This window comes from Schistocerca nitens, chromosome 4 (assembly GCF_023898315.1).
Source record: "Schistocerca nitens isolate TAMUIC-IGC-003100 chromosome 4, iqSchNite1.1, whole genome shotgun sequence".
NCBI lineage: Eukaryota > Metazoa > Arthropoda > Insecta > Orthoptera > Acrididae > Schistocerca > Schistocerca nitens.
In genome coordinates, this window is record NC_064617.1 from 634,634,847 (window position 1) to 634,648,285 (window position 13,439).

At 38.6% G+C, this 13,439-nt stretch overlaps 1 protein-coding gene across 2 annotated transcripts in view; it reads left to right on the plus strand.

Annotated features, from left to right (window-relative positions):
• LOC126251397 (structural maintenance of chromosomes protein 1A) overlaps positions 1-13,439 on the plus strand; it is a 191,919-nt gene that overhangs the window by 110,688 nt on the left and 67,792 nt on the right. For both annotated transcript variants that reach the window (XM_049951796.1, XM_049951797.1), the window contains exons 13-16: positions 1,364-1,495; positions 1,610-1,675; positions 1,809-1,966; positions 3,350-3,447. In XM_049951796.1, coding sequence (XP_049807753.1) covers positions 1,364-1,495; positions 1,610-1,675; positions 1,809-1,966; positions 3,350-3,447 — 454 coding nt within the window. The remainder of the gene's footprint in view (positions 1-1,363; positions 1,496-1,609; positions 1,676-1,808; positions 1,967-3,349; positions 3,448-13,439) is intronic.

The window sequence follows — 13,439 nt, forward strand, 5'->3', positions numbered from 1 at the left end:
GGCCATGAGCGTCATCTACAACTGGCTACAGTAGCCACTACCAGAAGTAACAGATATCTGACAATGGTGAATGGAACAGGAGGTGCAGCCATCCACATTCTGTGGTTGGCTGTTGCTGTGGTAGCAGCCCTGGAACAGCTAGCTGTCAATCACTTTGTTATTCTGATCTAGGTGTAACTCTTTTATTTTCTGACCTGTCTATTCTCCCTCCTCCCCCTGCCTCTTCCACATAAACAGATTTTTGCTCTTATCAACTCTGCACAATGTTGTCTTGGCAGCAACCTCTTTCCTGCTTATTACCCTACCTTTCACCTTTAAGCTCTCAGCTTTTCGAATCTTGTAAGGTGCAGTCTCCAACAATCGATCTTTCCTTCTCATCCCGTCCAGTAAGTCTCCCCTGACCTTGGGATCTGGACGACTTTTTCGTCACTCTCCCAACTTCCTGAACCTCGCTAGTCTTTTTCCTTCATCCCTCTCGCTTCCACTTCAACCCTTCTACCAGAAGAAGAACCGCAGGCTCCAAAAGCTGGAACTGTGGTATGTGTTTGCCCCAGCCCATTAAAATCCTATTATAACTGAAATTGGCAAATAGTGGTTCAAACAAATACTGATCTATGAAAATAAACCATCTCAGTAGGAATGGAAATTTCAAGAGACTGTGGCACCAAGCCTGAAAAAAGCAAGTTACCTTATCAGAATCGAAATTTTAAACAATAGAAAATCTGCCGCCCTTAGAGCAGCCATTCAACGCTGTTCCTAGCAGCCCTGTCCTGTCCCCATCATTTTTGGCTAGTGTGAATGTGTGTGTATTTTCTATTTCAGGAGGAGGAGCTTTTTGTCCAAAAGCTTAAATGTTAAGCACTTTTTTCTTCATTGTGCCTGTCTGCATCTCAACACCTATGTGGTGAGCAGAATTGAAATTTTATTGCATTTGCTCACAGAATTCAGCTTCCAGAATATTTTACTAAGATCTGGATCCCCATTCAGCATCATATAAACTGCTTCCTGTTAGATTCTAAAAGTACACACAATTTATTGGTAAATGTAGTGAGATTTCTCTTCAGTCGTCATCTGTGTTCCAAGGTTGAGTTTTTTCAGTTGACCCAATCCTCTTTTGTGTTAAAGAGTTTTTCTCTTCTCTGATTTTATTAAACCTGTGATTACGTGTTGCTTTGGAAGGTAGTCACAAAAATCCTGCACCATACATTGATATGTGTTCATTCCTAACTTAAAATCATAAGAAAACCATCGTACAGAAAGACTTTCTGATAAACATTATTTCACATGCACAAGCATGATGTTGAGGTGAGGAAGGATACTTCAGTCCTAAACAGAGTTTATTTTATTACTTTTTTTTTTCTAGGAAAAATTAACTGAAGAGCTCAGAGACTCAATGAAGAAGTCTCGGAAAGAATCTGAACTTAATACAGTAGATTCACAAATTCGGGGCCTTGAAACACGGTTGAAATACTCAAAAACTGACCGTGAGAATACGGTAAGTTATTAAGTGCATTTACTGTCATGGCAACTGTATGCTTTGTAAGTTGTCAGCATTTTGTAAGTAGAAATATAAACATCACTTAGCATTGGTCTGCTTTTGGTTTTTCAGATGAAACAAATCAAGCAATTAGAAGTAGAACTTGCTAGTCTAAAAACCAAATCTGAAAATTTTGGAGTAAGTATTAGAGTTCATTGCATTCTTATAATATAGAATATCACTTAATGTTGTTCTACCTTACCTCAATGTGTGACATTTTGAAATGTCTGTAAATATATATTATGGTTCTCAAATACATGTTTTTTTGCAGCCAACTATTGCAGAAATTGAAAGAACAATGCGTAATCGTGACCAGCAAATTCAAGAAATTAAAGAAAATATGAACAATGTTGAAGACATTGTATTTGCTAGTTTTTGTTCCCAGATAGGGGTAGCAAACATTAGGCAATATGAAGAACGAGAGCTCAGGTAATGTCACCTAGTAGCTCGTGGGTGACGTTGAAACCACTCATGAATCACATCTTCTCTCTGTTACATTAGCTGATTATTTTTCATTTTTGGAACTTTTTTGTATTATTAATTTACGTTTCGCTAAGGAAATAGGTAAGAATTCAGTCATTAGTGATACAAGATCATCAGCACATATAAAATGGATGTACACATGTAAATTTTTGTCATGCATCTCTCTCTCTCTCTCTCTCTCTCTCTCTCTCTCTGTGTGTGTGTGTGTGTGTGTGTGTGTGGGGGGGGGGGTTCAACACACAGTGGTAATTCCTTGGAGCAATTTCAATAGAGTTGTTACTCGTGGAAAGTACTATTTATTTAGGCAAATAATGGAAAGGATAAAGGTAACAACTCACTGTGTACTTGAAGCATGCCTGTTAGGGGCTCTATGCCGGAACTATACATTGTACACTTTATTCATTATTTATATTACACCCAGGACTCCCCATGTTCACATTTACTATTTGGACAGGAGTGTGTGTTAAGACATTCCTAAAACTTCTAGAAATGAGTTTGAGAGTAAGTACTGGGAGACACACAGGTAGCTGAAAACAACAAAAATGAATCCTTAGCTTTCTGGGTTGTTAGGCTGACAGGTGAGAATGATGATGAAATTTTACCCCTAAGGATAGGTGTGGGTTTGGGAATGGAAGGATGTCACATGTAAAGATAATTTAAAACAATCAATATTCATCCTTGATTTCTTTTATAGTGGTGTGCTGAATATTGTGTTCTCTGATTTCAAGCTGCGTCAGTTGGAAACTGAAAAGATTTTATTCAATCATCAGTATTGTTGTCAGACCCACAGTTTTTGAAGCTATTTGGTGAACTCCTGTTGACATTTAACTTCAGATTCAGCAATACAGAACCTCAAGATCTTTAGAAATGTTTTTACCATGCCTTTATTTTCTAAGAAAAAATGCATCTTCATATACATATGGAAGCACATGTTTACAGATAGAGTATAGAGTTGCAGAGGTGGTCGGGAGAAGGTAAGTGTTAAAATGAGTTGCAGAGGTGATTGGGAAAAGATAAGGGCTTCCCCCTCCCCCCCCCCCCCCACCACACACACACACACTTTTATTCTTGCTCCTTGAGGTGAAATTAGTGTTGTTTCAAAGTAATATTTTAGTCAATTTGTTAAGAACAGTTTGCTTTATAATTGTACCATACTTAAAGTTTAAAAAGTGTGTATATAAAATACATATGTTTTGAATTAAATACATATTTAATTAATTTTTCTGGCTAATGTAAGAGAAGAAATTTGACCAACATTGCTAATCAATCACTCTTCTACAAACTCTGTATCAGTTACATGTAATTCACATTTTTTGGATTCTGTTACAGAACACAGCAAGAGAGAATGAAGAAAAGAATGGAATTTGAAAATCAAAAGAACCGCATACTCAATCAGTTAGAATTTGAAAAAACTCGAGACACCAGAAGTAAGTTGGAAAAATTGACACAGATACAGAAATAATTTCATACATGGAGCTATTGATATTTTATTATTTGATTATTTACATAAAAAGAAATGTATACACAATTTAGTGGTGAAGTAACTATGTGTGCTGGTTTATTGATACGTAATTAGCAGTAAGGCCTGTTTCACATGTGCGACTTTTCCATCTAAATTGACTATTCATAGTGGGTGCATGTAGTGTGAGGCATGCAAATCTGCCACCAGCCATGTCACAAGTGGATAAGTGATATCAGTGATTGAGTGTGGAGTTCTAAAATTCTGAGTATACTGAGGATTGAACACACACAGAAACTGGGGAATGCATCGGCATCTGGTAACATCAGAAGTTAATCAGTTCTCACCTCACTTATGTATAGTAGAGGATGCTGTGCTTTTGTCTCTTTGACACATTGCAAAAGTTTCATGAGAACTTGATATTTGTTCTAAGTGTCTGTGTGTGTGTGTGTGTGTGTGTGTGTGTGTGTGTGTGTGTGTGTGTGCGCTGTGTGTGTGCGCGCGTGTGTGTGTGCGCGCGTGTGTGTGTGTCCTCAAAACTAAAAACAGAAATAGTATGTTGATTTTACAGTATATGGAAAAAGAGAAAAAAGCTACATGGAGCATAAATAGATTAAATCTTTTATTAATGCAAATTGTTTCAACAGTAAAGTCAGTACTGTTGAAAGAGAGAAGTAATTTTAATTGTTATGAAGACAGGTGAGGAATATACTGTAGCCCCTTTTAACCAACCTGCAGCGACCACAAGGACAAAATCAGACTTGTTACTGTATACTTAGAGGCATTTAGACAGTCATTATTCCCTTGTTCGAGAGTGAATGGAACAACAGAAATCTAAATATTTGATACAATGGGAAGCACTTTTTGCCATGCATTTCACATTTGTTTGTAGAGTGTGGATGTAAATATAGATGAGGACAGAGGAAAAAGTAAAACCATACTCTGTACAGCCTTTTAAAAATTATTTGATGCATTTGTATGTATATATTTTCCCAAGCAAATATACATTGTTGGTTTGAAATTTTACATGATACTTTTAATGTCCTTGCATTTCTTAGCAGTGTGGAGAACTTATTGTACGAGCTTTGTCAAGAACATCCACTTTAAATTTCTTGTATAACAGCTAGCTCCTTATTGCTTTTATTACATTTTCACTTTCTATAAGGCTAATGATCCCTCATAACCTCACTTCTGCTCTTTAGTACTGTCAGAACATTCACAGTTTTGGCACTGACATGTAAACACAAATGACCACACCTACCAAGCAAGTCTCATTACATTGTATAATAAATATATCAGCAGGACTACTGTGGAGAGTTGCCATTAATAGTCTATTGAAAAAAGACACTTATTCGTGTAAAAGGGGCTTAATTTTGCCAAAGTATACTGAATAAATCTGTGTTAACCATGCACAGTACTGCTGGAGAGTTGAGTCCTGTGTGGTACTGTCTGTGTCAATAGGGGAGTGCTTCTCCATGACCAGACAGCGGGACTGTGGCAGATGATGGGAGAAACAAGTTATGGGAAATTTGTTTCTCCTGTGCCTTCTCTCTCCAGTCCCTTACTACATCTCACATAATTGCTACTCTAGAAGAAGATCTTTCAGCTGAAAGCTTAAATGTGTACCTGTCTTTTTGTTGTGCCTGTCTGTGACTCAATATCTCCTCTTGTGGTGAGTAGCAATCTTTGCTTTCCATAATATTGTCATTATTCCATCCTGGATTTTCTGTTGTTTGACTTTGTAACAATTTTATGTTTTTCATGTTTTAATTTTTGATGACTAACTATTCAGGTTACATAATAAGGGTTTGTGTTGTATAAGTACCTTCCCTCTGGCTTTGTACAAATATGTATTTTGTATAAGTTCGTCATACAGTCATCTCGCTATATGATATGTACTAAGAAAAAATCATGATAATACCTGCATGAGAATAACAATATTATCAGTCTATGGATAATGTGTTAGTGTTGTGCAGAATATATTTCCATTCATGCTTCTAAGTACCACCTGCCACTCTCAAGACTAGTAAGCTTGACACTCTATTGGTACTTGTAATCAGTGAAGAACACGTGAAAAAAAAGCTATCCCTCCATTGTTACTAAAGTGTCTCCTAGTACCTCATGGCTCCAGGACAATAGATAGAGATAGTGAAAGAATATATAATGTAAAGTAGGTAGTATAGTTAAATCGGAAAGATTGTTATACAGAAACCAAAATATGAAGTAAAGTAATGATCAGCTCTGGCCTTTTAGGTGTCATTTTACCAAGTTCACACATATTGTGAACCCCCTGAGGTCAATGGCACATTACTTCAACCACTATGTGACTGTGGATTCAAAAAATGTATCTCACGATGCATTTCTGGATACATCAGTCAACCCACATACTCCATTTTGCTTAATATAGGCTACTTCAAATATCCGCCTTTGTTTGGATTTCCACAAGTATTTAAAGTCACCGTAAGCTGTCAAATGCTGTTTAAATGTAAATGAGCAGCTGAACTTCAGCTTTACATAAGTTATCATTTTCTTAAATGTCAATACTAAGTCATTTGTACTTAATCTTATGAAAATAAACACCAAGTGTTAATAAAGAACTAAAATGTTTACAGTTATTTTGAAATTATTGGCTGAAATCTGCCACCTCAAGTTTTCCACCAGTTTCATTTCCATTGCACATTAAAATCAAATAATTTTCCCCAGACGGGTTGATAAGCTACAGCATCTGATGAGAGAGGTGTGTTGATAAACTGCCAGAAAAAAAATTAGTAGACTCTTTTAGAAGCGTCGAATTCACTCACGATTTATTGTTACAACAGTGCATGTGGAATACATGAAATGACTACATTTACAGATCAATAGCATGAATGATTCAGAGGTACCATATATCGACCCTTGCTGAAACGCCCATATTATTTTATGGTGTAGCCTCCACGAGTGACGATGTGGACACTGAATCTACCATCTAGTCAATTGTACAGATGGCGAATAGTGTCCTGGGATATCTTATTCCACACAAACTCAACCTGTTCAAGTAGTTCTGTAAGAGTTGTTGGTCGATGAGTTGCAAGAGTCCCTTCTCATCCCATCATATCCTGCAGGTGCTCGATTGGAGACAAGCCCAGAGATTGTGCTGACCAGGGAAGTTGCTGCACATCTTGCAGAGCACGTTGAGTTTCACAGACTGTGTGGGCAAGCGTTATCCTCTTGGAACAACACATCACCTTACTGTTGCAAAAACAGCAAAAGATTAGGTCTGATTACATTCTGCACATACCAAGCGCTGGCTAGTGTCCCCTCCAGAAATACCAAAGGTGAACAAGAGATCTAGCTTATCTTACCGTTGACCATAATGTCTGGGGTGGGGCCAGTTTGTCTTGAATGAATGCACTCTACAAGACAGTGCTCACCATGTCTACATTGTAAGCGCAAATGACCATCACTTGCATGCTGGCAGAATCTGCTTCAATCGCTGAATACCACAGCACACCATTTTATCTTGCAAGTGATACTCTGATCGCACGAATCGAGTAATGCACATTGATGCTGTGGCTTGAGTGGAAGACGGGCTAGCAGTGTGCATGCCTGTAGACTCACAGCTAAAAACCGGTTTGAAACAGTCTTTCTGGATATGACTGGGCCCACACGCTCTCCTATCTGTGCTGTGGTAGCTGTACAATCTGCCACTGCTGCCCTTAAAATCCAACAATCCTGGCAGTCATCTGTGCTGTGTGGACATCCAGAACCTTGCCTTTGAGTGTGAGAATGTTCACGTCATGCACTTTTGTCATCGTCATACTGTCCGCCCCCGCCCATAACTTTCCCTCGATGACCAATTACTTGAAGTAGTGGAGACTTACCACTTTTTGGATAAGTGCTGGCAGCTTCTTAATGTTATTTGATGCCTGAGCCACACCAACTGGGAGGGGCTGGTTGTCTTATGCTGCTGTAGCTGTACAAAGCCCTTGTACAGTCCGATATTGAGTATGGGATCCTGGTGTATGGTTCCACATCACCCTCCGCACTTCAGCTGCTGGAACCTATCCAACACTGTGGAGTTCAGCTTGCAATGGGAGATTTCCGAACAAGCCCTGTGAACATCCTCCTCGTGGAAACTGGCATTCCTTCATTGTGGCTCCGGCAGCAACTAATACTTGCAAATTATACCGCCCACATTCATAGTTCGCCCCGTCATCCTAATTACCATCTCCTTTTCCCTAACAGGGTGATCCGTCTCCCACAACAGTTGTCCAGAACTGGGTATCTGCTTCCATCTGTGTATGGTCAGTTCTTACTGAACTCAACAGTTTCCCTCTACCACCTTTCTTGTGGGTACACTTTCATACACCTCCAAGGTCCATGCTTCGGCCCACAGCTTCGTCTGGACCTATCGCAAGGCCCAATTCCAGCTGACGCCCTCTGCCGGCAATTTTTCTCTCTTCTTGATGTGTTTCAGGGCTCCGAAATAGTGCACACCGATGGATGAGTGGTCGATGGCCTTGTTGCCTTCCCTTATGTTCACATTGGACACACTGAACAGTGCTCCTTACCAGGTGGCAGGTGGCTGCAGTGTTTTCACTGCAGAATTGGTAGCCATCTGTCGCACTTTTGAGCATATCTGCTCCTGCGCCTGTGAGTTCTTTGTCATCTGTAGTGACTCCTTAAGCAGCCTACAAGCTCTCGCCCAGTGCTTCCCTCAACATCCTTTGGTAATGACTATCCAGGTGTCTGTTTATGCTCTCAGCAACAGTGGACATTCAGTGACCATTTGGACCCTAGCATGTGTCGGGATACCAGGCAATGAACTTGCTGACAGGCTGGTCAAACAGGCTACTGGTAAACCAACTCTGGCGATTGGCCTGCCGGAGACTGATCTCCAATCGGTCTTCCACCGTAAAGTTTCGTGATCTGGGATACTGAATGGCGCAGCCTCAGTACACCAGATAAACTCCGTGTTATCAAGGAGGCAATGAACATGTGATGGTCATCCATGTGAGCCATTCACAGGGACTCTGTTGTCTTTTGCCTGCTTCGCATTGGCCATACTTGGGTAACACAGAATCACCTCCTCTGTTGCAAGGACTCACCTCATTGTTACTGTGGCTCTCATATGACTGTCATCTACAACTTGTTAGAGTGCTCAATTTTAGCCACTCTGCGGCGGATTTTTAACCTTCCCAGCACTCTGTCTACGGTGCTGAGCGACAGTGCCTCAATGGCTGGTTTAGTTTTAAGTTTTATTAATGGGGCGGGGGGTGGGGGGTTCATCATACAATCTAAGGAGGGGCATCTGGCCTTCCCTCTCAGGCCTCCACCTTTCCTCCCTTTTACCTCTTTGTCACTCTTTCTTTGCGTTTTGTTTACCTTGGTGTTTGTCTTTTCCCTATGTGTGTTCATCTCACCTTGTCTTTTAGGCCGGAGATTTTAGTGTGTTGCAGAGAGGCTGGCTCATCCTTTATGATTCATGTGATCAGCAAGCCCAGGCCGTCTGCTTTATGACTTTAATAGTTCCTCTATGTTTCCTTTTAGTGTACTATGATTTTAATACTTCCTCTGTTTTCCTTTTAGTGTACGTTTTCCCCTTTTGGTTCGCTTCTTTCGTTTTCTCTTTCGGTGTGGTTCCCCATTAGTTTTACACCCTTTTACTTTCCCCAACTCCTTTTTGGAATTGTTTTACATTGAGACTTGTTTGCATGAAGAAAAAGGGACTGATGACCCTGTAGTTTTTCCCCTTTATACCCCAAGCCAACCAACCAATGTTCACATCACCACTGATACCAGCATTGTTGCACAACTGATGCAGCACATCCAGCTTGTGTGGCATTCTTCAAAAGGACCATCCTGCCTGATGGTAGGCCACAATTTGATCCCTTTCAAACTAACTCAGCTGGCGGTAGGAAGCACAAGTGCATCTCCATGGCATGGTTAACTGTTTGTTTCATTTGGTTGCAGCACGCTGAGCCTTCTGGCTATGAGTGTTCCCTATTAAAGGGTAGACGCAGATGGTGCTCTGGTAGCTGTGCCTCTACGCTGTCTGTTGGCAGACAACAAGGAAACCGTTATGAATACAACTACTATCCCCCAGGTGGCATATGCCATCCTCGGATCTAAATCGATGTTGTCTCTCCAGGTGTACTATTTTTTTTTTTTTTCTGGGAGTGTATGTTGTTAATGCTGCAGGTGTGCCATACAATTAACCAGGGCCCTGTTAGTGTGAATTGTGCTTCTGTGAATGTATACGTTTTCTGTTTTGGAAGGAGGATCTCTTTGTCCAAAAGCTTAAATGTGTAGCAGTCTTTTTCATTGAGCCTTTCAGCAACTCAGTGCCTCCTCTGTGTGATGAGTAGCAGTCTATCCTTTTCACATTGTTGTTACTTCAGTCTGGACTTCCCATTGTTTAATTAATCACATGAAAGTTTTATCATGGTAGAATGCTGTTGTGATCTTCAGTCCGAAGACAGGTTTGTTGCAGTGCTCTGCACTATCTTGTGTGCTTACAGCTTGTGATCTAGTGGCTAGCATTGCTGGCTCTGGATCACAGGGCCCTGGGTTCATTTCCCAGCCAGATCGAGGATTGGGGATTGGGTGTTTGTGTTGTCCTCATCATTTCATCATAATTGGGAAAGTGGCAAGACTGGTCAGTGCAAAGATTAGGAATTTGAACAGGCGCTGATAACCATGCTGTTGAGTGCACCAGAAACCAAACATCATCACACATTATCCTGTGAAAGCCTCCTCATCTCCGAATAACTACTGCAACGCGCATGCATTTGAACTGAATTACTGTACTCATGCTTATATCCAATTCTACAATTTTTATCCCCCCGCACTAACTCTCATTACCAAATTCACTGTTTCTTCATGTCTACCAAAAACTTCTTTTGTCATTTAAACAGCTTCTCATCCATCAGTCACTTCCATATAAGGCTATGTTCCAGACCCTCAGCAAAGACTTCCTAATACTTAAATTTATATTATTCTCTCCACCTCAATCAGCATTAGTTATTTTTGTGCCAAAATAGCAAAAGTTATCTTCTAGTAACAATTTGTCCATTTTATTTGGACTGTTGAGCTCCTTGGCCGTGGATAATGATATTTTACTATAAAAATACAGCGACCAGCCACTTTTTTTTTTTAAATGCGTTTTATTTATGACAATATGCAATTCGGGTTTCCACCCATTTTCAGCTGGCAAATTACATGTATCTTCAGTTTCTACAGTGGTACAATATCAACAGCAGTTTGGATGCTGCAGCTGGCCTGTGCAAAAGCAACGATTCCAATCATTTACTTCAATTTCGCGAGTTTAAAGTTACGCACTTTCAGTTGTTCATTTTACTAACATTCTCCTCTCCTTGTTTTTTCTTGGCCTTTCTTCTTTTTTGTAACAGCACAAACACTTTTGGTCACGTATTTTACACAGGTGCACTGCGTTATCCGCCATGTTGTTGACTGACAGTTTTTTTTTTTTTTTACATACAAGCAGTTTATCTATGGACAGAGTTATATTTTACGAAAGTTTTGAGGTTCTAGCTAAGCTACTGTTTACTAAACATTGACTTGGGTGATAGAAGTATTCTAAGTACAATGTATACTAGGTTGTTTTTTATTTATTTATTTGGTTACTTAGGCAGTATTGAAGATAATAAACTAGCATAACACATTTGTACAAAGCAGTAATTCATACATTTACAAATAACAAAGATAGAATTAAGATTTTTATGTTGTGTATTATTACATGCATTTGTTGGGTTTATATTAGATTGTGTTATTTCTTGATTGTGCGTAGTAAGTGGTTTGATAAGTAGAGTGTGGAAGTTTTTCAGAAATATTCGGTTTGGTAACACTGTTTGGTCGTCGGTTTGGTAACTGTTTGGCCGTCAAGTATGTCAGAAGGGGATACATGTTTATGTGAATAAATTTAGATATCTTCTAGGAGGTTGATTCTTTTTCCTTTGTCGGCTAGGTGGAGAGCTTGTAGGTTATGGGATATGTCTGTTACTTGATGTTGTTCTTCTGCTACATGTTGGGCAAATGTGGATTTATTTTAAGTTTTTTAAACGAAGAGCATCCATATGTTCTCGAAAACGTGTGTTGAAGTTTCTACCTGTTTGGCCTATGTATGTTTTTGGACATGAGTTGCAGTTAAGTTTGTATATTCCTAATTGATTGTACGGTTTGGTGTTATTTTTAATGTTATGGATAGCTTTGTCCTTTATTTTGTTATTTGTATAGTAGCTGATTCTGATATGTTCCTCGGAACAGGTTTGCTATTTTATATGACAGTTTTCCTACAAATGGCAAGCTTACATATTTTTCTTTTGGCTTTGTTGTGTTATTCTTTAATGCTGTTTTGTTATTGTTTTGGGTTATGTGGGGATTTATCTTAGAGTTTAGTTCATTTATTAATTTTGGATTGTAACCATTATTGTAAGCAATTGCTTTGATGGTGTTTAGTTCTTCTGTTTGGTCAGCTGGTTCTAGTGGTATTTTGTGCATTCTGTTTAGCATTTCTCTGTATGAAGCCATCTTATGTTTATCGGGGTGGCAGGATGATTTATTAATTGTGTTATCAGTGTATGTTGGTTTCCTGTATACTTGAAATTTGTGTTTTTTGTTGGAGTTACTTATGCTGAGATCCAGAAAATTGAAACCTACTTCTGTTTGGTGTTCTACAGTGAAGATGATGATCTGATGCGTTTTATTCATTTCTTTTGCAAGGTTATCAATTTCTTCTGCTATGCCATCAAATAAGATTATTATATAATCAACATACCTTTTGTAATAAATTATCTTGGTTACTATCTGGGGGTTTTCTTTAAAAATTTTACATTCTAAGTTATTGATGAAAATATCAGCAAGCAAACTGCCAAGGCAGCTACCCATAGCCAGGCCCTCTTTCTGCTGGTACATTTTGTTATTAAAAGAAAAGTAGTTGTGTGATAGTACTAGTGTTAATAGATCAATGAATTCATATATTTCTGGTAATGCCAAATTTTGATGTTTAAGTAAATTGTTTTTAATTATTTCTATTGTTTCTTTGACCGGTATGTTTGTGTAGAGGTTTGTGATGTCAAGTGATGCAAAGCTAACAGTATCAGGAATCTGAATTTCCTTTAGACAATTAATAAGTTCATAACTGTTCTTTACTGAGTATGTCTCTTCGAATTTGAATGTGTTGCTAAGGATCTCATTCAGTTTCTTGCTGATTTTATAACTTGGGCTGCTCCGAGAATTAACAGTTGGACGTATGGGACAGTTGACTTTATGGGTCTTAGGTTGTGCTCGTAGGCGTGGTGCATAAGGGTTCATAACAGTACATTCATGTATATCTTTTGCATTTAAGAGGAAATCACTTTTTTTCATCATATTTTTAACTTTATTCTGTAACTTAAGAGTGGGATCAGACTGAATTTCTACTATATTATTGTTACTGAAAAATTCAGTGGTTTTGTTTACATATTCACTTTCATACATTACAACAATAGCATTGCTTTTATCTGCTTTTACTACTAAAGCTTTATTGTCACTTAGTTTCTTGTTAACACTTTTAAGTATTGTACTGTCATGGTGCTTTATACTATTATTATTATTATTATTATTATTATTATTATTATTTGCTTTCTCTATTTGTTTGGTAATAAAATTGTTAACTTTGTGGCCTATGGCAAACTGATCATTCTGAGTTAGTTTTACAGTATCACAGGCTATTTTGGTGCCTAGTATTAATTCTTTAATATTATTTTCAATCAGAGATGGGGTGATATTATGTTGAAGCCCTTTATTCAGCAAACTTACTTCTTTATCACTGAAAATGATGTTAATTGAATTTACTAGATGTTTGGAGAATTTATGCTTAGTGCACGGTACATTGTCATTCACCTTTGGAATTTGTGACATAAGCTTTATCAACTTATTGTTATTCCTACATCTGACTTTATGCTGTTCTTTCATAGCTAT